General features: G+C 48.4%; 1 protein-coding gene and 2 non-coding genes across 3 annotated transcripts; all 3 read right to left on the bottom strand.

The window, feature by feature from the left end:
* Window positions 1–393: 393 nt before the first annotated feature.
* NCL (nucleolin) lies at window positions 394–10,934 on the bottom strand. Its single transcript, XM_053390838.1, has 15 exons — window positions 10,805–10,934; window positions 9,116–9,223; window positions 8,157–8,409; window positions 7,641–7,784; window positions 6,913–7,083; window positions 6,594–6,680; window positions 5,491–5,620; window positions 4,776–4,912; window positions 4,448–4,571; window positions 3,962–4,116; window positions 3,093–3,219; window positions 2,686–2,837; window positions 2,454–2,580; window positions 972–1,186; window positions 394–867 (listed from the first exon to the last, which is right to left on the bottom strand). Exons 1-15 carry the CDS (start codon window positions 10,820–10,822, stop codon window positions 785–787), a joined length of 2,031 nt encoding a protein of 676 aa, XP_053246813.1. The 5' UTR covers window positions 10,823–10,934; the 3' UTR covers window positions 394–784.
* On the bottom strand, window positions 2,174–2,312 carry LOC128414973 (small nucleolar RNA SNORA75). The gene has a single exon (XR_008330778.1). It is a non-coding gene; the product is annotated as a small nucleolar RNA SNORA75 (small nucleolar RNA).
* On the bottom strand, window positions 7,453–7,518 carry LOC128414979 (small nucleolar RNA SNORD82). The gene has a single exon (XR_008330783.1). It is a non-coding gene; the product is annotated as a small nucleolar RNA SNORD82 (small nucleolar RNA).
* Window positions 10,935–25,639: the final 14,705 nt, after the last annotated feature.

Below are 25,639 nucleotides of genomic sequence, written 5' to 3'. Positions count from 1 at the left end.
CCACCAAACTTACAACAGAACATTCGACCCCTATCTGGTCCTGCTTAAAGCTGGTTTCCACCCATTAGTGTATGTTGCAGCATGCTTGAGAAAAAAGCAAAATATTCTTGAGAATATTTCTGAGACCTCTGCCACCTGAGAAATTCACAGCATAAAATTATGTGCCCGCTTCGAAAAATGAATTAGGTCTACTAAAGAATCACTGATGGCATCTCTGCCTGGCAGCTTAAGCACAATTTCAGGTGTTGGGGGTACAAAAGTATGGAGCAGGTGAAGGTACACAGCCACTTTCTCTCCCTGTTTCCAGCAATCCTTCAAAGCTTTGTGTAAAACCCCATTTGCCTGGCTAGTTTGTGGATTCCCCTGGAACTTTGCTGAGAAACACACAAGAAATCTGTTTAGGCCCTTTAATCTGTCCAAGACAGTGTGCCAAGACACAAATGATAAAACATTTTTGCATTTTTACAGCAAATAAACAAAAAACAAAAAAAGGAAAAACCCTACAGAAATGTATAAGGAAGTTAATTTTGTACATGGGGTAAAACGTTATAAATTCAGGACAAATGCACTGACACAGGTCAACTCCCACATTTCTTGTTGCTTTTTAAAAGTTCATATGCGTGGCCAGGCAGTCAGATGGCTGTTTCTTCATTGAAAGGAATTTTTCCAAGTAGCTCTTAAGAGGGACTGCAACGCATCTTGGAATGTCCTCAGAAGGCTCCGTCAAATTGGTAGTGACAGAATTAAAAACCCCAGAGTCCTTTCAGATATAGGGACAAGCCACTCAGTCATCAAATTTTATCTTTTTCCCTTGTGGTTTGTGGTCGCCGCCACCTCCTCTGCCTCCCCTGAAGCCGCCGCCTCTGCCTAAAAGAGATAAAGAGGGAAAGAGAGTAATTTTTAAAAATCCAAGCTCTTCACACACTGCCATTATTCAAATATGAAAGGACAAGCATTATCAGCACAAATACCTCCAAATCCTCTGCCGCCACCCCGTCCGCCGAAGCCTCCTCTGCCACCCCGGCCTCCTCTGCCGCCACGACCGAAGCCGCCGCCGCCACGTGGCCCATCGCCCTTGGGCTTGGCAAAGTCGAGGGTCACTTTGTTTCCATCGATCTCTCCATCCTCCATGGCTTCCTTTGCTGCTTTGGCTTCTTCTGGGGAGCTGAAGTCCACAAAGCCAAATCTAGGAAAGAGCAGGGGACAGTTTCAACACTCTACCCTGTTGCTGAAGAACTGATTCAGATGGAGGGGTCTTTAATACCTGCAATCATCATTACAACTCCCTTTGGAGGAATTCTAGGGCCAAATGAGACACATCCAAGCAGTGCATTAAACAAAACAAAAAAACCTGAGAGCAATACAAGCACAGACACAGCAGGTGCCCTTCTGGGTAGAAAGAGGACAGACTCAGACTGTCCCAAGTTATTTGCAATACACCCCTGAGGCATCTAATTTCCTAGCCCACCTTCCTGCCAAAGGGACTCAAGGGATGTTAAACTCAGTTTGCTGACAGAACATGCCTGCTGAAACAGGACCTTCAACCCTAAATGCACCAGCTAATAGGGACGCGGGTGGCGCTGTGGGTTAAATCAGAGCGCCTAGGACTTGCTGATCAGAAGGTCAGCGCTTCGAATCCCCGTGACGGGGTGAGCTCCCATTGCTCGGTCCCTGCTCCTGCCAACCTAGCAGTTCGAAAGCACATCAAAGTGCAAGTAGATAAATAGGTACCGCTCTGGATGTTAGGTAAACGGCGTTTCCGTGCACTGCTCTGGTTCGCCAGAAGCGGCTTCGTCATGCTGGCCACATGACCCGGAAGCTGTCTGCGGACAATTGCCAGCTCCCTCGGCCTATAGAGTGAGATGAGCGCTGCAACCCCAGAGTTGGTTGCGCCAGCTAAGGTTATGCTCAAAGTCTATTGAACTACAATAAATATTACATTTAATGCTGGTGTAGTAGTTCTGATTTCTGTATGGCTAACAAACTGATTACTGTATGGCTGCTCAAATGCCCTGGCCCTGAAATCAAGGAATATTTCCCATCAACGTGGGGCCTGAACCTACAACCTTGAGACTAAGCGTCTCTTGCTTTTGCCCATCCTAGACGTAGATATCCACAAACTTAACTGCAGGCTGCGATGCATGCTATGAATCTGCAGGCAGGCAAATTGCAGGGTTGTCCCACAGCAATGACAGTTGCTCATCTGAAGCAGACAAGGCACCCAAGGTCAGGGCTGCAGTTTTACTCTTCTTCTCGTGCGAATCCATAGCCTGCCACTGGATTATCAGCAGGAAGGAGCTCATTGAGAAGGCAGGAAGGTTCCTGAGTTTACATAGAGAAGCTCAAAGCAGAGGCCTAGTGGAGGGTGGGATCAAGGGGAGGTCAGCAGCAGTGAGACTTTTGTGCTTGCCATCATGTCAAAAACTCTGGGACAGAGGCAGCTTTACACCTACCCTTTGGATGAGCCAGTATCTCTGTCAGTGACTATTCTTGCAGTAACGGAGCCTTCAAACGACTCTTTCAAGGTTTCTTCTGTCGTATCCTCAGACAAGCCTTTGACAAACAGTGTTTTGCTTTGCTCTGAATAAAAAACAAACATAAAATTTTAGCCCTGTTGATACAGCAAGGGCTAATTAAAACACCACCCTCAAATGATTTTAAGTTAGGGCACGGAGAAAGACTTACGTCCAAATCCTCCTCTAGCATTGAAATTCCTGTTTTGTCCCCCTGGTGTGCTGAATTCCAGCCTGATTGTCCGGCCTTCAATTTCTGTGTTGTTGAAGGAATTCATTGCTTCTTTTGCATCCTCAGTTGTGGGGAAGTCTATAAATGCATACCTGCACAAAGAGTCAAGTTAAGAAACTGAGTCACCCATCATAGGGGTAGAGGAGGAAACAGCTTCAGCCCAAGCCAGTGGTGGGTGGAGCCAGAGGCAAAAGCGAGCCCAAAAATGCATGTTATTCTTTCGTTTAGCAGCCTAGCTTCTAACCCACCCACTCCGTCCTCCAGCTAAACAAGCATCAATCATTATCTGAATCCAAAGACACACTTGGATTTAATCATCAAGTTGCCACACGCCTGCTCCTACATACCCTTTTGGCCTCCCCTGGTTGTTCTGTGGGATCCTGATTGCTGCCGCTTTCTCAAAGACTTCCTGGAGAGATTCTTCTGTCGCATCATATGAGAGGTTGTTCACAACAAGGGTCTTTGACTCTCCACCTGCAGAAAAGAAAGGTTCATTCTAGGGTCACTCCAATATTTTCCACTGATTCTTATTATTATCATTAACATTCTCCTCCATCTATTAACAAGAATCAGAACCGCCTTTGACAAACTGTCAAAGAAGAGAGAACATTTTGGTTAGACTAGCTGCAGATGGGGTGCAGGTGTTTGTTGTTAGCTTTCTTGGTTGCCCATGCTAAGATGCAATGGCTCTCGTGGAACTTTATGTACGGTCCAGAAAGCGCTGGCAGTTGAGGCGGCTGCGGAAGGCTAAAGAAATGTTTCCAGGAAAGGAAAACACAATCACCCACCCACACTGACAATACTGAAGCCCCATAGCAACCAAAATTCTAAAGGGTCATCAGAAGGAAGCAGAAACTAACTAAGCCTCTTTTTTCAAGGCAAGATGCCTTTTGAGAATTGGGAGTACAGTGGTACCTCGGGTTACATACGCTTCAGGTTACAGACTCCGCTAACCCAGAAATAGTACCTCAGGTTAAGAACTTTGCTTCAGGATGAGAACAGAAATTGTGCTCTGGCAGCGCAGCGGCAGCCCCCATTAGCTAAAGTGGTGCTTCAGGTTAAGAACAGACCTCCAGAACAAATTAAGTTCTTAACCCGAGGTACCACTGTATGTCACTGTAATGACCACAGCTTCTCTGCAGTCACCTTTCAATGTTTTGTCATGCCAGGCCAATTCCAACACCAGATACCACCTGAATGCACCAAAGCAGATTACCTGGCTGTCCTCCTTTACTGAATTTTCTGCCATCCTGCTGGCTCTTCTCACCAGTGTAGTCAAGCATGATGGCACGGCCCTCAATCTCCATCCCTTGCTTTTCCTCCATCGCTTTCTCTGCGTCTGCCTCGGATTTAAACTCAATGTAGGCAATCCTGAGGGATGGGGAGAACAAAAAAAAAAAAACGGCAAGTTTGTTCTGAAAGTCTTGGGGAGATAATTCTCTAGAAGAAAATGATATTAAACACCACCCCAAAGGTACGTTCATTACAATGAACCTTGCAGGGAAGTGAAAAAGCTCCTACAGACAGATACAGCCCCGTTGTAGTACAACAAATTTGAAATCATGTTGGGTAGAAGGAGGGTCAGAACTTTTAGGATTTCCTGGATAGAAAAGCATATGCAGAGTAGCTGGGGAATTCTGCTGCTGACTGGCAGGGTACACAATAATGCAGCCCACAACCTCATGCTAATGGAGCTACATACCCTTTGCTATTTCCATCCTTGGACACCAGCCTGACTTCCAGGGCATTGTCAAAGACTTCTTGCAGGTCTTCTTGGGTTATACTGTAAGAAAGGTTCTTCACAAAGATAGTCCTTGCATCTCTCTCTAAAAAGCAAACACCACAAGAGGTTATAGACCCAGAGAAAAGTACTTTGAACACTCACACTCTGTGGCATCTATTTAGAAACTTCGCTCTATCAGGAGAGCCGCAGGAACATGTGCAGGCAAAGGCTGCTTTAAAGTCCTTCGTCCATGAGCAACAATAAGAGGGTCCAAGAATTCCAAGCTTGTACTAAAAAGAGAGCTTACCTTTCTTGTTCTCTTGGATGCACTCCCTGGTCTTTGCTTTTTCCAGTTTTATTTCCAAGCCCAATAATTTCTTTCCATTTAGCTTAAGTGCTTTATCCACATCAGCTTCCGATGAGAAATCCACATAGCCAAACCTCCTGCAGAACAGAAGGTTTATTTTCAGTCTTCAACCCAAATATCCACAAGGTAACCAAAGTTAACAGCAGCCTTAATGTGGCATCTAAAAACTAGCAAGTCTACCCAATGGATTCTCTAGGCTGAACATGTGCAGTATTTGCAAGGGGACACAGAAACTTTGTCACATTTTAGGTGATGACTGCTTGCAGAGCTTTAAAAGTTAACATGTTTTACAGCAGTCTCATTCAAAATCCAGTTCAAGTATTATCCTTCTGCTACCCACTCTTCTCCTGGAAGAACCACTGTAAGATGCAGCAGCCTCCTTATCTCCAGAACAAATACTACTTTTTGCACGAGTGTCTAATTCAGGGATGGAGAACATGTGTGTCCCTCCAGTTGCTGTCAGGCCTCCTAACTCCCACTGGCCGCAACCAGCATGGCCAGAGATGATAGGAGTTGCTGTCCAACAAATATGCTCTTCATCCCTAGACCGAAGCAGCATTCACTTCCTCCTTGCCACAACAGAAAGATGTTTTAAAGTGAAGTTTTTACCTTAAAGGAATTCTTAAGATTTCGTAATATACACAAGTAAACTTACTTTGAGTTTCCAATTCTGACTTCTTGCACTTCAAGATCCTTTTTGGCAAAGAAATCCTTGACGGCAACTTTCAGTTCCTCAAAGTCTTTGTTTCCATTCAGGTTGCCCATGAAGATGGAGAAGGCAGCTTCTAAAAAGTTAATGGAAGATTACATGAGTTATGCAAAAACTTCTAGGAAATGACTACAGTAAGGGATGGAGCCACCTGTGCAAAACTCTTAGTGCACCAAGCCTGGGAATCTCCCAACATTAGCTGTCATTTCCACTGGTAACTATGCTACATTAAGAGTATACTGCACACTCACTGGAGCAGTGCAACAAGGACCTTCCACTCTCCCTAACACATGCCTAAAGAATTAGCCCTTATCCTTCCTTTAAAGCCCTATACGGCCTAGGACCCTCGTACCTACAGGAGGGTATGCCCCTCCTGGTATGCCCCACAGAGAAACTTACGGTCTTCAAATAAAAACATCTTGAAGGTCCCAGACCACAAAGAAGTTAGGCTGGCCTCAACTAGAGCCAGGGCTTTTTCGGCTGTGGCTCCGACCTGGTGGAACACTCTGTCACAAGAGACTAGGGCCCTGCGGGACTTGACATCTTTCCGCAGGGCCTGCAAGACAGAGCTGTTCCGCCAGGCCTTTGGCCAGGGCACAGCCTGACTCCCTCCCTCGGCAATCTTCGCGGAGCTCTGGCCCAATGGTGGCCAGTGGCTTGAATTTAATTAATTTTATAATGAATGATTTTAGAGTGTTGTTTGTGTTGTACTTTTGTATTGTTTTATTGTTGTTAGCCGCCCTGAGCCCGGCTTCAGCTGGGGAGGGCGGGATATAAATAAAATTTATTATTATTATTATTATTATTATTATTATTATTATTATTATTATTATTCCTTTACCCACCTCTTCTAGTCTCTTTTCCTCTAATTCTCATGTTCCATAGCACCCTTTTAAAGCCTCACAGATGTCCATTTTAAGAGGCAGCGTGCTAATAAGTAAAAGAATCCTTGAAAAAAGGCCACTATGGGATCCCTGAGATGGGATAGGTTACCATGCTTTTTCAAGGGCCAATCAAAAGAACAAGTGAAAGCATGGTGGATTTCTCACCTTCCGTTTTCTTTTTCTTGGCATCTGGGGCGCCTTTCTGCTTGGCCATTTCCTTCTTTCTTTTTCCAGACATTTCTTGCACGTTCTCTGTAGTGGGAAGAGAAGCAGAGGTGTCAGAAAGATCCCAGGGGATGCACGGAGCACACCAGAAGGGGGCAGCTGGATCAGGACTTGACTATCTTCAGAATGTGTTCATATGTGATTGATACCACATCAGCTCAGCGAGAATTCATCATTTCCAGCTCTAGGACCAAAGCAGAAGGCAAGGCAACTGCAATGTTTTGAGAGCTCTGAGGGACTTCAGAGAGGGCCAACTCACCTTCCTCCTCTTCATCGTCCTCTTCGTCATCCTCCTCCTCGTCATCATCTTCCTCATCCTCAGAATCTTCTTTGGCGGCTTTAGCAGGTGTGACTTTTACTGGTGCCGTTTTTGCCAGCACAGCTTTTTTCCCTTTTGCTGGGGTGATCTCCATGGGCTCATCTTCAGATTCTAGAACCACAGGGAGCTCTTTTAGGTAACACTCACAGTGCATAGCCACTGTGTCAAAGAGATGCACTCAAGAACAACTCCTCTTGCTCACTTTAGACTCCTTAAAAAAATTATGCTTGTTACTACAAAACTATGCTTATGAACATGAGAGTCACGAGCCTCAGTGATGCCACTGTGCAATGTCACAGAATCAGACAACTCAAAAAGAACTGTGCAAACCACAGTTTGGAACGTGAGTCAAGCCTGCCTAACACTACCTGGGCCTCCATTTTGATGTGCCAGTGTGTCCAGATTTAAGTTTATTGTGTCCTGATTCAGCTGGGAAGCAGGATTAGTATGCCCCCACTATGGGCACTGCTTATACATCCAACACATCAGCTCATAGTAGAGACATCACAAGATCAGTATTAAGTCCCAATAATCATCATCTGTGCTGGTATCTAGACTCAAACAAGTTATCTCAACCTATTCTGCTTTTTCCAACCAACTATTTATTCTGAAACTGGATGACTCAGAATAATCCCTACATATGCTTCTCATAAATGAAAGAGCCTTACCGTCTTCCTCCTCCTCATCTTCGTCGTCTTCATCATCCTCAGACTCTTGTTTGGCTGATATGGCAGCTACAGCGGCTACAGGCTTTTTTCCTGCTGCCTGCACGGCTTTCCTTACTGGTACTGCAGGTTCCTCCTCAGATTCATCTGCATGAAGCAATTTATTAGCAGTTGTTGAAAGATCAATACTGGAACATTTATAAAGGCCTACTGAACCTCTAACTGTATGATGGGAACCAGAAACCACGATTCAAGACCTAACTACCTAAAGGATTGAAATGAACCACATGGTTCTTGCATGGCAGCACTGACTCCAAATGGTGACCATCTTGTACTACAAAACTTAGTAGCACACACACGTTATCTATCTATCTATCTATCGCAAGAAATATCATGCTGTTCTTGTGTATTTTTGCTTGCTTTGAATGATTTGCTGCTTTGCTGTAAAAGCCAGAAACTTTTCTGAATCTGGCAATGGCAATTTCAGTTTACTGAAGTAATTTACTCCACCAAATTCACCTTCATCCTCCTCGCTATCCTCCTCATCTTCCTCCTCTTCACTCTCTTCTTTCTTGGCGTTCTTCCCATTTTTTGCTCCTTTAGCAGGAACCGGTGTCTTCTTCAGTGGAGTAGCGGCTTTCTTTGCTGGGGTAGCCACAGCTTTCTTTGCTGGGGTAGCCACTATCTTCTTACCAGGAGTTGCTGCTTTTTTGTTGGGAGTGGCTACGGCTGCTGCTTTTGCTGGGGTAACTGCTTTCTTCTGGGGGACCATCTGCGGGAAGAGAAATATTCCAGTCAACAAGGCACCATGCAATCCAAGATGGATGCAAAACAGAGAATATTGCTATGATTCATGCTCCCTTACCTGGGAGTAAGCCCACCTGAACACAGCAAGGCTTGTTTCCAAGTCAACATGCATAGGATTGCATGGTACAACAATCTCTAACCGCTAGTTTGCTCCACAAATTAAGACAGTTGGATCTCCTTAGGAGTCATCACTAACAACTACTATGAGGTAACATATATAGATGGGACTTAGGAAGAGAAATTAACTTAAGAACTTGACCTTTGCCCCTAGGAGTGCCTTCCATTTCATGCAATCTTTTTTTCTCTGCCCAAAACTTGATTTTTCAGCTAATGAGCTACTTTAACACTAGTAATAGTAATATAATATATAAAATATTTATTATTCATACCCTGGCCATCTGGCTTGGTTTCCCCAGCCACTCCAGGTGGCTCACAGCATATATAGAAACATAAAACATTAAAAACCTCCAGATACAGGTCTGCCTTCTTCTAAAAGTCAGATAGTTTATTTCCTTGACATCTGAAGTGTAAGGATTTAGGCAGGAAAGCAAGATTTGGCTCACTGTACTTTATCATTTACACAACTTCAATCTAAATATTGACAAGCAGCTTAAGACATTAGATTTAAGGTTACACTAACTGCCTTCAAACACCAGAGGCCAAATTCTTACCTCTTCCTCACTACTCTCCTCCTCTTCTGAAGATTCTTCCTCTTCACTGTCGTCCACATCCTTTGGAGGAGGAGCCATTTTCTTCTGTTTAGGCTGGCTTTTAACGTTCTGGTGGGAGACAGAGTAAGAGTTAGAAGTCTGTTTTTCCCAATGCTCAAAATTGCTGCTATCAGGATACACTTATAAGTTTCCTTACTTACTGAAAAGTGTGCTTCTCCTTTTAATAGTTCGCAGTGAAGCGCAACTGCTTAAACACCCCTACCTTATACCTTCCTCTTTTTCATACAGGAGATGTTCCCATTTGAATGGGAATGCTTAAATAATTAACATTAAACATTCCAGCCTTGCTTCCCTCTTACGACTACCGCCACAATCCAACCACAGGCAGGCAATGCAAAGTCCCACTGATCTCACTGATAACTAGCACATGGCAGTTAAGTCCCACTGATCTCACTGGAACTTAATGCCATGTGCTTAGTTATATTACGAACATCAGCAGGCCTCTGAACTATACTCCATTAATACAGACACATTCTGCCCAACGATATGCAAGCTCACTGTGCTACAGGAGCAAATGTCCCCCCCCACTGAAGCATCACGTACAAACACTTCAGACGGCATGAGGGATTCACTCTCTAGATTATTAAGCAATTATAAAATGTTATTTGCTCCCGCCGCTTTACAGCTTTACTCCCTCGAGGGAGGACGTGTTTTTGCGCCTGTCGGAAGATCAATCTGGTCCTGCATAGAGATACCCAATATCCCTACGAGAGAGGGGACTCCAAACTGGTCGGCTGGCCTCAGGATTCCCGCGAGGAGCCCTCCGAGCCTGCCTGAGGCACGAGGGCCGGCAAAAAAAACCCCTCAGCGGCTGCTTCCCCCGGGAGCCTCGTGGGTCCCAGCTCCGCTTTCCCCGCCACCGGTCATCGGCTGACCCGTTGCTCGGTTCCTTTCCTAAAGATGGCTAGTGTGGTGTTTCCCTCCGCAGCCGCGTGGCCGGAGGGACCAGATCCAGGCAGCGGCGGCGGCGAAGGCCGCAAGGCCCGCGATGCCGCACCACGTGGAACCCCCCTGGAGAGCGGCTTCCTTCCCCCTCCCACGTGCTCCGCTACGCACGGCCGGGATCACGTGGCCACGGCGCGGCGACGCCGAAGCGCGCGCGGCGCCCGCTCCCAACGCCCCCTCCCTCCCCTCGAAAAGGGCTCGCGCGCCCGCCAAGCTAGGCTGCGCTAAGCTCGGTTGACCCGCGTATGCGCGGCCCCCCCCGCCCGCGGGACGTACGTCGAGCGCCTTTAAAAGATTCCGGCTGAGGCGGAGCGGAGGGCGCCTAGAAACTCCTCGTGTCGCGCGCGCGCGCCCTCTCGATCCCGTTGGAAGAGAAAGGGCGATGGGCCTCTAGAAACCGCCCAACGTTCTACTACCGTAGCGTGCGCGCGCGCGCCGCTTTGAGAGGCCGTTGGTTGGGGGGGGCCTTGAAACCGCAGCCTCTTCCAATTCCCTCTTTTCTTCCCCGCTTAATTCCCCCTCAGTGAAACCTGCGGGAGGCCTAGAAACAGCCGCGTGCGCGCCAGGCCGCCGTCACGCCGCCCTCGTTTCCCCCTCCCTCAGAATTCCGCGCGGGCCAAAGAAAGGGGCCTCCATGTTGTGGGCCTTTCTCTCCCTTCCCGCCATGTAGGCCGCGGCGCTCACCTTGGCGAGCTTCACCATAATGGCGGCGGGGTTGTCCGGATGTGTAGAGCGTCGAAAGAAGCCTCCGCTCGCTCCTGGCGCCTCGCTCGAGTCTCGGCCCGAACCGAAAAGAGTGAGGTCGAGGACTAGCTTAACTCTTTCTCCCGCCCCGCGGCGCTGCCTTAGCCAATCGGCGCTCGCGGAGCCCACCGCCCGCCCCCTCGCCGAGATGAGGAGCCACTCCTCGGGCTCTTTCGGAGTAGGCGGGGGGAGCCGATAGCAGCAAGGCCCGCCCCGCCCAATCAGAATCCGCGCCTAATTCGGAGGTGGGTCGAAGGGCCGCAGCCAATAGGGCGGCTGCGCTGGTAAGTGCGAGAGCTGCGATAGGCCCGCGCTGACGGGCGGAAGTGGCGGAGTGAAGGAAGAGGAGCACGTGGCGCTGGTCTGTCTTCAACCATGTGGGGCTGCCCATTTTGTGTGCTGGTTTCTCGGGGGGGGGGTTGGGAAACTGCCTAGCGAGGTGGGAGACAAGGATCCAGCACTCTGCAGACTTACCTGGCAGTAAGCCCCCCTAGATCACAGCGCTGTAAAGATGTGTTGGTGGAGAAGCGGGTGCTTTAGGAATTGGACTAAGCCTATGCATGGCTATTAACTGGGTTCAGTGGGGTTTACTTCACGGAAAGTGCGCGTGTGCTTGCCAGCATCTAGGTAGAGATTTGGAGAGGCTGGAGGGGGTTAGGGACCCGCTGGGTTGAGGGACGCATGTGCGTTCCTCATCCTCGGCTGGAGAGTCAAAACCGAAAGACACGTTAGGTCAAGCCTGGAGACAGGCAATCAGTATTTATTCTGTAGCTGTCTGCTGCACGGTTCTAGTATGGTTCTAGCATACAGTGTTCCGGACTGAAGAGGCTGATCTAGGGTAGTTGGCCAGGTGCAGGAATAAACGGGTGTGTGTGTGTGTGTGTGTGTGTGTGTGCATGTGTAGTAGATACCATGCCTAAGCCCTGGGGGATCAGAAGGAATTGTATTGTATCCTAGGCAAAGTATTCAGGCACGTGCGACAAAAAACATGCCTTCTCCATCATGGGTGATCCTTTCTTTGAAAGGAAGCCGCTTTGGGGGAAGACCATGTGGTAGACCATGTGCTTTGCATGTAAAAAGTTCCAGGTTTGATGCCAAGCACTTCCAGGCAGGGCTGGAGAAATCCCCTTTAAAAAATTGCCAATCAGCATAGATAGCACTGAGTTAGATACCTAAACTGTGACCTGACTTTTCATAAAAGTGCTTCCTTTATTCCAACATGCTGGGGAAATATTGTGTATTTAAAGCTGTGCACACGCCATACATTTTAAGCACACACACCCTCCCCAAAGAGTCATTGGAATGGTAGTTTGTTAAGGGTGCTGGGAATTGTAGTGCAGTGAGGGGTAAACTATAGTTCTTGGGAGCCTTTGGGGGTGGTGAAGATGCAGCTTAGGCAATGTGAATTTATTTGGAGATTGGATTAACATATAGGATTTGGGAATTCAGTTTCAATCTCCTTTTTCCTCTTTGAGTCATTAGATGGAATATGGAGTTCTGGGCACCTTTAATTTGACCTGTGCTGAAAATATTCCAAAGCCATCAGCTCATCGGAAATATCCAGGGTGAATGTATTCTGTGTGCTGTTGCTGCTAAAGAATGCTGGGTAGAAAACAAGCAGAATCCGCTTGCTGGAAATTCTACACAGTTTAGCTGACCACACTGTGAAATCTATTTGTCAAGGCAAACATTTCGCTTTGCTAACAGATGGCATACCTTTTCTCCCTCCTCCCAGCAAGTAAAATAATACCACTTCAGAATTGTTTTAAATGTTTCCAGGGTTTCCACAAGTTTCATTTTCAGTCTGCTTTTAATTGCAACTCTTCTCTCATCATCTGAAGCTTGCAAAATTGAGATGGTTACTGTTCACTTTTAAAAAATGAATCTGAAGTTGCTTCCCTGCCCTTCCCCCCTCCCCCATCCACATGGAGAACCTTCAGCAAGGCAAAGAAGTTGTTGGGTGATTTTAATAGAATCATATAATTTGAAGAGACCATGAGGATCATCAAGTCCTCATGGTCCCAGGAATATTTTGCACAATGTGGGGCTTGAACCCACGACCCTGAAATTATTATTTCAGTATCCTGTTCAGTGCCGGATTTATGTACTATATAAGCTAAAGCTTAGAGCCTCACTCCAAAAAAACAAAACCTGGATGTACATTTCCAGAATCTAAGATAAAAAACAAATAAAACCTACATACAGCAATAGTGTTTTGTGTTGTGTAGGCTCCTATGATGTAAGTAATGGGCCTCGCCTGCTAGCCTGCTCCCTAAAACATCACTGGTTTGCTCATTTCTATATACAGTGCTACCTCAGGTTACAGACGCTTCAGGTTACAGACTCTGCTAACCCAGAAATAGTACCTCAGGTTAAGAACTTTGCTTCAGGATGAGAACAGAAATCATGCGGTGGGTTAAGAACAGACCTCCAGAACGAATTAAGTTCTTAACCAGAGGTACCACTGTATAGGGTGCCTACATTCTGCATGAAGGTCGGCTGTTAGAATCCCCGCGACGGGGTGAGCTCCCATTGCTCAGTCCCTGCTCCTGCCAACCTAGTAGTTCAAAAGCACATCAAAGTGCAAGTAGATAAATAGGTACCGCTCCGGTGGGAAGGTAAACGGCATTTCCGTACGCTGCTCTGGTTCGCCAGAAGCGGCTTAGTCATGCAGGCCACATGACCTGGAAGCTGTATGCCAGCTCCCTTGGCCAATAAAGCGAGATGAGTGCCTGAACCCTAGAATTGTCTGCAACTGGACCTAATGGTCAGGGGTCCCTTTACCTTTACATTCTGCATGGACTTTTCAACAATTACTTTGATAAAATACATGTTTTGTTATGTGCAAATGGCTTGAGATACCTATTAAGTCCATCAATTACTATATAGCATATATTCAACACAAAAAGCAGTGACAATTTGTTGTTGACAAAGGACAGCTGCACATATAAAGGGCTCCGTTATCACCAGTAGCTTAGGGCCTCATCAAACCTAAATCCGGCCCTGATCCTATAATTAGAGAGTTCAAAGGATTGCATGCGTAAAGTTGTAATTCATGCTGCTCTGAACCTGAACAGGCAAGGCTTGGCCATTTGATGCTTCCTTATAAGTGGATCATTTCCAGGCAGGCACACCTGTATATGTTTATCTTTACCTGCTATCTGTTCCTTTTAGCTGTAGATGCCTAGAACCTTCTGTACACAGAGTACATTATTTATTCCTGGAGTGGGCAGAAGGCAAGTGAGAATTGACTGTCAACTCTGGGTGATTAGAAGCAGGCTGGTGAGAACTTCTGGCTCAAAGCCACCCACCGCCACAAACTGGGTAGGTAACTATGGAGAAGTATTCCCAGTCTGTGAAGAGGTCAAGCCCAGTACCTTGCCTTGGGCTGCAATCAGAATGGTGCGATGTGCCCATATAATCCAGTCCCAGTTGACTAGCAGCCATTGACTGCAACACATGAGGTTTCTATAATGTTTTCAAGGGCAGCCCTGTGCACAAAGCACTGCAGTATTCAAAAAGGGAGTTTACTATACCAGGGATGGAGAACCGAGGCAAAGCTAGCTCTCCTTGCCCAGGTAGGGGCTAATAGCCATGATGGCTAAACCTATGTCCCCACTGGGGAAGGACGTGTGGATCCAGAATAGGCCTCCACTGTCACGGACTCGCTGTTAAGACCGTATTCATGGAAGACAATCTTTCTTGAGCTAGAGCAATAATCTGCCAACGAATTTGGGATGTGGAACTGCAATGCCACGTGAGCGAGAGGAATAAACTCCCAGCAATAAAAGATAATGGAAGAGGATTTACCCCAGCAAATTATCTGTCAAAATTACAAATACCTAAATACAGACGGTCATTTACCCTCGCTAGATTCAATGTGCTGCCATCTGCCTTATTGCAGGGCAGATACGAGGGTAAATCATAGAATCATAGAGTTGGAAGAGACCACAAGGGCCCTCGAGTCCAACCCCCTGCCAAGCAGGAAACACCATCAGAGCACTCCTGACATATGGTTGTCAAGCCTCTGCTTAAAGACCTCCAAAGAAGGAGACTCCACCACACTCCTTGGCAGCAAATTCCACTGTCGAACAGCTCTTACTGTCAGGAAGTTCTTAGGGAACGTCTGCCTCTGCGGATTGTTGGAGGTAGAAACTGTCTCTCATGCCTTGTTATGCTGCTGTTCCTACAGGGATATACGCTCGGTATTTATTCCCCCTGCTATGCAAAAATCTCCAAATGAATCCGAACTTCCAAAATACCTGGTAGAGGACAAGGATCTTGAGATCACGTTAAGGTAGCCAAATTCTGCTCGATTGCCATAAAACTTAGGGAACAAGCTGTGCTATCATAATGATTAAGGCCTTAAATGATAATTTTAGGTTATATGTTAGTTTTAATTTATATATTTTTAACTGTTGCTATATCTGTATTGTCCTTGCTATACCCAATTGCACATTCAAATGTATTCCTATTGTGTTTTATGACTTCTTTGTGGGCTGGAACTGGTCTGTGGCCGAAATAATAAATTCATTCACAATCTTTCTTAGCTACGAGAAGAAGAAAAGAAGGTCAGCCTCCATGGCTGGAGGCAAAAAAATTGCCTCCAAATACCAGTTGCCTGAAGCCCCAGGAGTGGAGAGGACTCTTGTGATGGGATTCTGCTTGTGATTTCCCCACAGGCCTCTGGATGGCCACTGTGAGAACAGGATGCTGGACTAGAGAGGCCATTCTTCTTAGGTTCTTATAAGCTGCGGAACAGGAACAGGAAAACTGAGCAGGGGGCAGGATAGAATTGTAGAACATGGGACTGTAGAGCTGGAAAGGGTCCTAGGGTCATCTAGTCCAACCCCCTGCAATGCATATCCATTTGAATTAAGCAGCCAGGTGCTAGAATCTGAAATTGGACCAGACCTTATGCAGCTTTGGTTTGACAAGAGGCAAGGCCAATCAAGGCCTATATGGGAAAGAATATACGCTTAGGTACATGCAGTGCTTTTTTCTGGGGGGTATGCATACCCCTCAACATTTTGTGAATCTAAGTTTAGCCTAATTGAGGGGCAGTATTTCAATACGAGTAGGAAAATGAGAGTACCCCTAAACATTTTTTTAGAAAAAAAGAGCACTCTGTATATGTACTTAATTTCATTTTTAAAATTGTTCTTCTTAAAGATTTTCCTTGGTTGCAAAAGTACATACGGCATCTCTGCTTTCAGTTCATAGAGTTCTTTCTACAGATCATTCATATTCGATGTGAGGCACTAATGTTATAGACAGCATAAAGATGGGGGAGAAGGGGAGAAAGAGTGGGGGGAGTAAACTTTCATTCTATTCCTCAATTTCATTTGTTGAGGACTTGATTGCAAACCAGATGTCCGGTCGGGAGGGTGACCAAGGATTATGGAGAGAGACACTTGCTCAGTAAAGACTCAGCTGGACCACTGCATATGGAGCTGTGCAGATCAAGCAGTGCTCATCATCAGGGCGGTACTGAGAAAAAACCCTCCACTAGCTCCAACAAGGCTTCCTCTTCATTAAAGGTCACTTGGGAGTTGTTGTTTAGTCGTGTCCGACTCTTCGTGATCCCCTGGACCAGAGCACACCAGGTACTCCTGTCTTCCACTGCCTCTTGCAGTTTGGTCAAACTCATGCTGGTAGCTTCGAGAACACTGTCCCACCATCTCGTCCTCTGTCGTCCCCTTCTCCTTGTGCCCTCCATCTTTCCCAACATCAGGGTCTTTTCCAGGGAGTCTTCTCATGATGTGGGACTAGGCATTCCATCAGGCTGCCTCCACTTTGCCAAAAGACCCTCTCCACCAGACACCTACCCCTGAACTGTACCAGTTATAAAAGCAACTGTTTACAAATTGGTGCCTGAGTTGTTTTTCCCCTCTTCCCTTGTGTGCTGTTTCTTGTTTCAAAAAGATAGCCTGCAGGCAGGGACTGTTTTTTTAATTTACTGCCTGAACGATATGATAATCTTTATTGTCATTGTCCCATACAGAACAATGAAATTGAAAAATCTACATAGGACATTCAAAAGCCAACAAGCCTGCTAGCCCAGCTATCCCAGCCTGGTTAGCCCCCTAAAAACTCATACCCCATTTTTAAATACAATATACTCCCATAGAGACTCCTTATACTGCATTTAAAACCAAAATCGCATTTGGATAGAAACTGTTTCTCTGGCGGCTAGTCCAGTCTTTATAACCCCGTACCTTCTTCCAGAAGGCAGAAGCTGAAAGAGATCATTTCCAGGGTGCGCACTATCCTGCGCTATCTCTGCAGCTTTCTTATGGCACCTGGAAGCATAGATTTGATCCAAGGTGGGAAGAGCGCACCCAATTCTTCTCTCCACAGTCTTTACAACCCTGGACAGTATTGTTTCCCCCCCCAAAAAAGCTACTCTGGGAGCCTTTTTGCCTGAAGAGTGGGCTACAATTGCTCTAAATAAATAGAGGCACGTGTGGGACATCCCAATGAATCTTTGAGCATCCATTCTGTGCTGGCTGGGGCTGATGGGAATTGTAGTCCAAAGTGCCTGGGTGGCTCCCAGTTGGCCAAGGCTGTGTGTGTTTAGTTGTTTAGTCGTGTCCACCTCTTTGTGACCCCCTGGACCAGAGCATGCCAGGCACTCCTGTCTTCCACTGCCTCCCACAGTTTGGTCAAACTCATGCTGGTAGCTTTGAGAACACTGTCCAACCATCTCGTCCTCTGTCGTCCCCTTCTCCTTGTGCCCTCCATCTTTTCAGGGTCTTTTCCAGGGAGTCTTCTCTTCTCATGAGGTGGCCAAAGTCTTGGAGCCTCAGCTTCGGGATCTGTCCTTCCAGTGAGCACTCAGGGCTGATTTCCTTAAGAATGGATGAAATCCTTCATAATATTCCATTTAAATCTCTCACCAGGAGTTTAATCAGGCCTGCCACTTTGGGGCACAATAAAGCCAGAACTGGGATGGATGCTTTGTCAGACACCGGAAGGCCTTTGATTTTTCGCTTCCTTTGGTTAGATTTCCAGGTGTTCATTCTTCTTTTCCACTAGGTGGCAACAGGCGGCTGCATTATGACCATTAGCTCAGAGCCTCTGCGGAAGGGGATGTTGGAAGCTACATTGTGAAAGCGACAGGTTATTTGAGAAGAAGGAGGAGTGCTGAAAACAAAAGCAAATCAGTGGAATAAACTTAAAAACAAAAGCAAATCAATTGAATAAGCATTTCAATAGGAGCAGATAGGCAGGTGGGCTTTGAGGAGCAGAGGAGGGGGGCATGTGAGCCAAGCAGATAATGGAATCCTGATTAGTTCACCTGTCAAACATATTGGGAAACTGGCGGTGGGTAAAAAGGCCGACTGATTTATAAGGATGTTTATATGCACCTATGCAAAACTGTCTTATCTCTGCATCCATGGCTTTCAGATTTCTTAGCTTCAGGGATCCCCTCTGCCGAGGAACTCGCAGATATGGGAAGTATTTCGTGGCTGCATTTTAGAGCAGGGCTCCTTGGATCTTCTTCGCTTTCTCTTAGGAGAATCCCAAGCTCCTCCACCCAGAAAGATAAAACGAAAGGGCAAGGCTGCCTTTGAGCACATGCTGAGCCTATGAATTGCTTCTCAGTGCCAGAAATGAACTCTCCGGTCACACAAAAGTGTGGGGCAGCCCCGGCACTTTGGAACTCTGTGCCTAGTGATATCAGGCAGTTGCCTTTCCTGCTTAAAAACCATTTTGGTTTAGACAATCTACCCAGATGCGTAGAAAATCAAAGCGAGTTTTAATCAGCCTTTTGCTATTTTATATTTCTAAAAGTCTTAAATAGTTATTAATTCTTCTAATTGGTAATTTTATTGCTTTGTCTTTTTGTAAATCACTTCTGAGGGTTTTTTGCTTTTTAATAATGAGTGATGTATAAAGTGTATGAAATAAATTAATGGAAGCCCACTCCTGACTCACGTTCTTTGTGAACGGCCCTTGGCAGGCAGAGAGGAGCGAGTAGACCAGACCACGCAGGGGGCGCTTGCATAAGTGCGCCTGGTTCACGTGCCCTGAAAAATTGTGTGCCTGGGGCCACAGTCTCCCTGGCACCCCTCATGCGATGCCCCTGCTCAGACCTTCTGATCCATCCCGCTCAGTACTGCCTACACGGACTGGCAGCAGCTCTCCAGGGTTTCAGGCCAGGGAGTCTCTCTCAGGCCCCTTCCTTGAGCTGCCATTGGGGACTAAACCTGGGATCTTCTGCAGGGACTGTACCTGACAGTTTGCACTTCTTAGTGCAGAAAGTATTGATCTGATGTGTGATTGATCTTTCCTATTCTAATTAATTCAGGAGGGTTCTGGAAGCTTCTCTGTGTGAAAGAAGCAAGCAGGAGGTTCGTGATGTTTGGGCTATTCCTTCAGAGAAGCTGAGCGCAGCTGGTTTCAACTGGCTCTGTTATCTCTTTCTGTCAAGGTCATGCTGACTATAATGAGAGGCCAGAACACAGGTGTCAAACACAAGGCCCGCGGGCCAAATCCGGCCCGCCAGACCTCGTCATGTGGCCCGTGTAGCCGCCGCCGGCCGCTAGCCTTCACCTTTTATTCTCGCTGCTTTTTTTTTTACATGCGCGGCAGCCTACAAGCCAGAGAACGTCTGCCCTCTAGCGGCGCCGGCCGTTCTACACAGGAAACCTCCACTTTACATGCATTCAGGAAACCTCCACTTGTTTTTATATTGAGCGCATGCCATCCTGTGATGTGACAGATCCAGCGGCTGCCTGAACCCTTCTCTCCTGTACTGTAAGTCCTACAGATACAACCGGCCCTTTGACGGTGACCAAACTTCTGATGCGGCCCCCGATGAATTTGAGTTTGACACCCCTGGGCCAGAAGGAGCCTGGGTTTCACACTTTCTCTGTCTCTCTTCCTGCTGGTGTAGTGTTCTGTATGTAGATAGGGTTAAGGTTTAGACTTATTGTAAGTTTAAGTTAAGTCTGCTGCAACTGGATTTCCTGAATGCATTGGATTTGTGACCATTATGCTCATTTGCCTTCAGTAGCAGTAAAGCTCTGCCGGATGAAATATCAAATGCCTCTGGTCTATGTTTTGGGAATCCTGTTTAAGCTTTTTCTCTGCTAACTATACGTTGGAATCTGCTCTGGATCAGTATTGAGTAGAATTCCATGACGGTACCACACAGCTAGGGACGCAGGTGGCGCTGTGGGTTAAACCACAGAGTCTAGGGCTTGCTGATCAGAAGGTCGGTGGGTCGAATCCCTGCGACGGGGTGAGCTCCCGTTGCTCGGTCCCTGCTCCTGCCAACCTAACAGTTTGAAAGCATGCCAAAGTTCAAGTAGATAAATAGGTACCGCTCCAGCGGGAAGGTAAACGGTGTTTCCGTGCGCTGCTCTGGTTCGCCAGAAGCAGCTTAGTTATGCTGGCCACATGACCCAGAAGCTGTACACCAGCTCCCTCGGCCAGTAAAGCGAGATGAGCGCCACAACTCCAGAGTCGGCCACAACTGGACCTAATGGTCAGGGGTCCCTTTACCTTTACCACGCAGCTATGGCCCGTCAAGGAAAAGAATTTGTCTGTGTTTGACTCAGAGCAGACAGACTGAAATGAATCAGTGAGGTCCATTAATTTCTGAAAAAAACTTGGTTGACTTCTACCCTCTATTACTATTTCCTCAAACACTCCACTAGTCTCAGGTTCAGCAACTACTTGGGTGAGTTTTCCCATGTCCTCCAAGCTTTGCACAAATGCGAAATCCAAAGGGAGCCAGCACCACACCCCTCCCATCGCTGCAGGCAGAATAAACTCTCAAGTTAACCTTAGCCAACCTCCTTTGTGTGTGGATCTCCGAGGTAAAGCAGTTGCAATTGGGTGCTTGGCCTTTGTACCTGCCCTCTGCTTTCTGCGAGGACCTGGAGACCTCTCCAAATAGATCAGGAGCCAGAAACGTGTCTTAACCAGGATGTGAGGCTGTTTTCTTACTCCATCCCAAGTTTCAAAAGTCTTGATGACAGAGAATAAGCGCCCGTCTGTTAGGAATGCACAAGCAGCAAGTGAATTAACCGTCCTTTGTTCCCATAGCACCTGCCAAAGTTGGACTTAGGAATTTCCCTGCTGGATCTGAGACTCTTGAGAGTCCCATGGACCGCAAGAAGATCAAACCTCTCCATTCTGAAGGAAATCAGCCCCGAGTGCTCACTGGAAGGACAGATCCTGAAGCTGAGGCTCCAAGACTTTGGCCACCTCATGAGAAGAGAAGACTCCCTGGAAAAGACCCTGATGTTGGGAAAGATGGAGGGCACAAGGAGAAGGGGACAACAGAGGACGAGATGGTTGGACAGTGTTCTCGAAGCTACCAGCATGAGTTTGACCAAACTGCGGAAGGCAGTGGAAGACAGGAGTGCTTGGCGTGCTCTGGTCCATGGGGTCACGAAGAGGCGGACACGACTAAACGACTAAACAACAACAACCTAGCATCTTCTTCTGGGGTGAGGTGTGTACCAGATTTCTTTGGGACGCTTGCCAGCAGCACCTGAGCAGGGCAGCAGCTCTCCCCATATTCCTTGCAACTGGTGTTCGGAAGCGAAGTGCCTTATGCTCAGAGGTTTGCAGGTGTGCATGTGGATTTTTGCTGCTGCCTAAATTGCCTAGGCAATTTAAATGCTAAATTAGCCAGAATGCACATTTGCATTACAAATCCTTTACTTTCCCTTTCCATTCCTCGTGAAGGGTGGCACAGCATTCTCAAATAGAGGTTCGCCTGCGATTTGAAATTGTGAATGTGTTCTTAGGCTGCTGAGCTGGTGCCACCGCTCATTTTTATTTTAGTTCAGTTTGCCTCTCTTTCACCCAGCGTGGCTTCTCTGTGCTTGGTTGTTTTTCTGCAAATTTACATGGCTGGCCCCTGCCCACAGCTCCTTTCAGGTTTTCTAGCAAGGCTCCTGATCTGCAGGCGAAAACGTTGATGTGAAAAGCTTTGCATGTTCATTTATGCAGACTGAGCTGCTGTTAGAATTAGAGGAGCACATCAGGCATGTGTTTTTCTGGACACTTGGCAACCTGAATTATGCATAGCATCACGGGGAGCCTTCAGACCACCTGCTTATTGAGCATTCATCCTGATTTGTTTGCAGGGAGAAAATGTTGGCTGTTCTATGAACATTCACACTGATCTGTTTGCCGGAAAGTTAGAAAATTGTGCCATACACTTTGCAGTGTATCTTCCCATCAATTGTAGTAGAATAAAATGAATTTTCCAAGATGGGATTGAATACCTCCTGAACATAGAGACAGTCTAGCGGTGCTCCAAGAGAAAGGTGCATATTTGAAAGCAGAGTCCAGCCTTAAAAACCACTGCTGGGAAATCAGGCTTTGGGGTGAATTAGGAGGTGCATTGGACTGCAAGAAGATCAAACCTCTTCATTCTGAAGGAAATCAGCCCTGAGTGCTCACTGGAAGGACAAATCCTGAAGCTGAGACTCCAAGACTCTGGCCACCTCATGAGAAGAGAAGACTCCCTGGAAAAGACCCTTATGCTGGGAAAGATGGAGGGCACAAGGAGAAGGGGACGACAGAGGACGAGATGGTGGGAGAGTGTTCTCGAAGCTACCAGCGTGAGTTTGACCAAACTGCGGGAGGCAGTGGAAGACAGGAGTGCCTGGCGTGCTCTGGTCCAGGGGGTCACGAAGAGTCAGACACGACTAAATGACTAAACAACAACAACAACAGGAGGTGCATGCTTACGTTTTTGTACATTAACTGTATCACAAATAATACTACAAGTGGTGTGGCATTTGCTTGTGCCTCATAAAACCGAAATGCTCCCCCGCCCTTTTTTAAAACTATATTTAAAGTAAGACAGATATTACTCACTGATTCCTAGATGAAGTACCAATATGTTCAGAGGCCAAAAGAAAAAGCACCAGAGACATTAAAAATATTTAGCCTTTCGGCGTTCAGCATATTTCACAGCTAAGTAAGCGACCCAATCGGATATCTCAATATCATTATATATGTTCTCTATTGTATTTTTCACAAGAGTGAAGGAATTTATTAAGACGCCTCTCAATTGCCCATATCTCCTATCATGCGCTTTCTTTATCAAATCATGTATCCTTTTCTGGAAGAGACTCCTAAACGGCTTGCAATAAATCTGGTCAGATTTGATTCAAATAAATTGGTATTTTGATACTCTCAATATTCTTCTGCTGGTGCTCCACAGATCCCCCCCCCTTCTATAGCTCCACTGCTGGTTTCCTTTGCCGCCATAAGAGAGAGATTCAGTTTCCAGATGTTATCAATTTCATCAGGATGGTTGATTCCTCAGAGCTCAGGTGGGAAGCGTCAGGACCCAGGGCCGAAACGCATCCCTCCAGACCTCTCTCTCTGGCCCTCGGGAGTCTTTACAAGCCACACCTGTCATTGGACTACTCCATGGCGATGGAACAGGACCGTGATCGTGCCTCTTGCTTGCTTGGTGAAGGATGGAGAGGTGTGTGAGGACAGAAACCTCTGATTTTTGTAGGATGTCCCTATTTTCATTAGAGAAATGTTGGAGGGTATTGGGTTATTCAACCTCTAAGCCAAGGAGATAAGTAACTTTACAACCTTTAGAAGACATCTGAAGGCAACCCCTATAGGGAAGTTTTTTAATGTTTAATGTTTTATTATGTTTATATAAGGTAAAAAGGTAAAGGACCCCTGGATGGTTAAGTCCAGTCAAAGGGGTGTGGCACTCATCTCGCTTCAGGCTGAGGGAGCCGGCGTTTGTCCACAGACAGCTTTCTGGGTCATGTGGCCAGCAGGACTAAACCGCTTCTGGCACAATGGGACACCGTGACGGAAACCAGAGCGCACAGAAACGCCGTTTACCTTCCTGCTGCAGTGGTACCTATTTATCTACTTGCACTGGTGTGCTTTCGAACTGCTAGGTTGGCAGAAGCTGGGACAGAGCAACGTGAGCTCACCCCGTCGCACAGATTTGAACTGCTGACCTTCCGATCAGCAAGCTCAAGAGGCTCAAGTACCGTATTTTTCGCACGATTGGACGCACTGGACCATAGGGCGCACCTAGTTTTTTTGGGGGGAAATAAAGGAAAAAAAATTTCCCTTTATTTCCCCCCCAAAAGCAGGTCAGGGAAACCGAACCAGGTCGAGGAACAGCGGGATAGTGGCGCTGCGCCTCCCTGCTGTCCCCCGAGCTTGTGGGGCTGGCTGATGTCTGCCCGGCGCGAGGGGCGCTCTGCTTCAGGGCGCCCCGCCCGCCGGGCGGCAGGCTGCTATCCGCAGCTTGGGGAGCCTTGCGGGGAACTCCTGCAGGGCTCCCCACGCTGCGGATGTCTGCCCGGCGCGAGGGGCGCTCTGCTTCAGGGCGCCCCGCCCGCCGAGCGGCAGGCTGCTATCCGCAGCTTGGGGAGCCTTGCAGGGAACTCCTGCAGGGCTCCCCACGCTGCGGATGTCTGCCCGGCGCGAGGGGCGCTCTGCTTCAGGGCGCCCCGCCCGCCGGGCGGCAGGCTGCTATCCGCAGCTTGGGGAGCCTTGCGGGGAACTCCTGCAGGGCTCCCCACGCTGCGGATGTCTGCCCGGCGCGAGGGGCGCTCTGATTCAGGGCGCCCCGCCCGCCGAGCGGCAGGCTGCTATCCGCAGCTTGGGGAGCCTTGCGGGGAACTCCTGCAGGGCTCCCCAACCTGCGGATGTCTGCCCGGCGCGAGGGGCGCTCTGCTTCAGGGCGCCCCGCCCGTCGGGCGGCAGGCTGCTATCCGCAGCTTGGGGAGCCTTGCGGGGAACTCCTGCAGGGCTCCCCACGCTGCGGATGTCTGCCCGGCGCGAGGGGTGCTCTGATTCAGGGCGCCCCGCCCGCAGGGCGGCAGGCTGCTATCCGCAGCTTGGGGAGCCTTGCGGGGAACTCCTGCAGGGCTCCCCACGCTGCGGATGTCTGCCCGGCGCGAGGGGCGCTCTGCTTCAGGGCGCCCCGCCCGCCGGGCGGCAGGCTGCTATCCGCAGCGTGGGGAGCCCTGCGGGGAACTCCTGCAGGGCTCCCCACCCTGCGGATCTCTGCCCAGCGCGAGGGGCGCTCTGCTTCAGGGCGCCCCGCCCGCCGGGCGGCAGGCTGCTATCCGCAGCTTGGGGAGCCTTGCGGGGAACTCCTGCAGAGCTCCCCACGCTGCGGATGTCTGCCCGGCGCAAGGGGCGCTCTGATTCAGGGCGCCCCGCCCGCCGGGCGGCAGGCTGCTATCCGCAGCTTGGGGAGCCTTGCGGGGAACTCCTGCAGGGCTCCCCACGCTGCGGATGTCTGCCCGGCGCAAGGGGCGCTCTGATTCAGGGCGCCCCGCCCGCCGGGCGGCAGGCTGCTATCCGCAGCTTGGGGAGCCTTGCGGGGAACTCCTGCAGGGCTCCCCACGCTGCGGATGTGTTCCCGAAGCGCCGGGCGCTCTGCTTTCAGGGCGCCCGACGCTCCGGGAAGCAGGCTGCTATCCGCAGCCTAGACATCCCTGCGGGACCTCCCGCAGGGTTGCCTAGGCTGCGGATGTGTTCCCGAAGCGCCGGGCGCTCTGCTTTCAGGGCGCCCGATGCTCCGGGAAGCAGGCTGCTATCCGCAGCCTAGACATCCCTGCGGGACCTCCCGCAGGGTTGCCTAGGCTGCGGATGTGTTCCCGAAGCGCCGGGCGCTCTGCTTTCAGGGCGCCCGACGCTGCAGGAAGCAGGCTGCTATCCGCAGCCTAGACACGGCTAGCGGAGCGCTAATCCGGAAGCTTGGGGCTGCGGAGCTCAGCGCGCCCCAAGCTTCTGGGTGCCGGC

This window comes from Podarcis raffonei, chromosome 5, assembly GCF_027172205.1.
Source record: "Podarcis raffonei isolate rPodRaf1 chromosome 5, rPodRaf1.pri, whole genome shotgun sequence".
Taxonomy (NCBI): domain Eukaryota; kingdom Metazoa; phylum Chordata; class Lepidosauria; order Squamata; family Lacertidae; genus Podarcis; species Podarcis raffonei.
The sequence above is the reverse complement of the archived record's forward strand: the minus strand, read 5'-3'. Positions and strand labels throughout refer to the sequence as shown.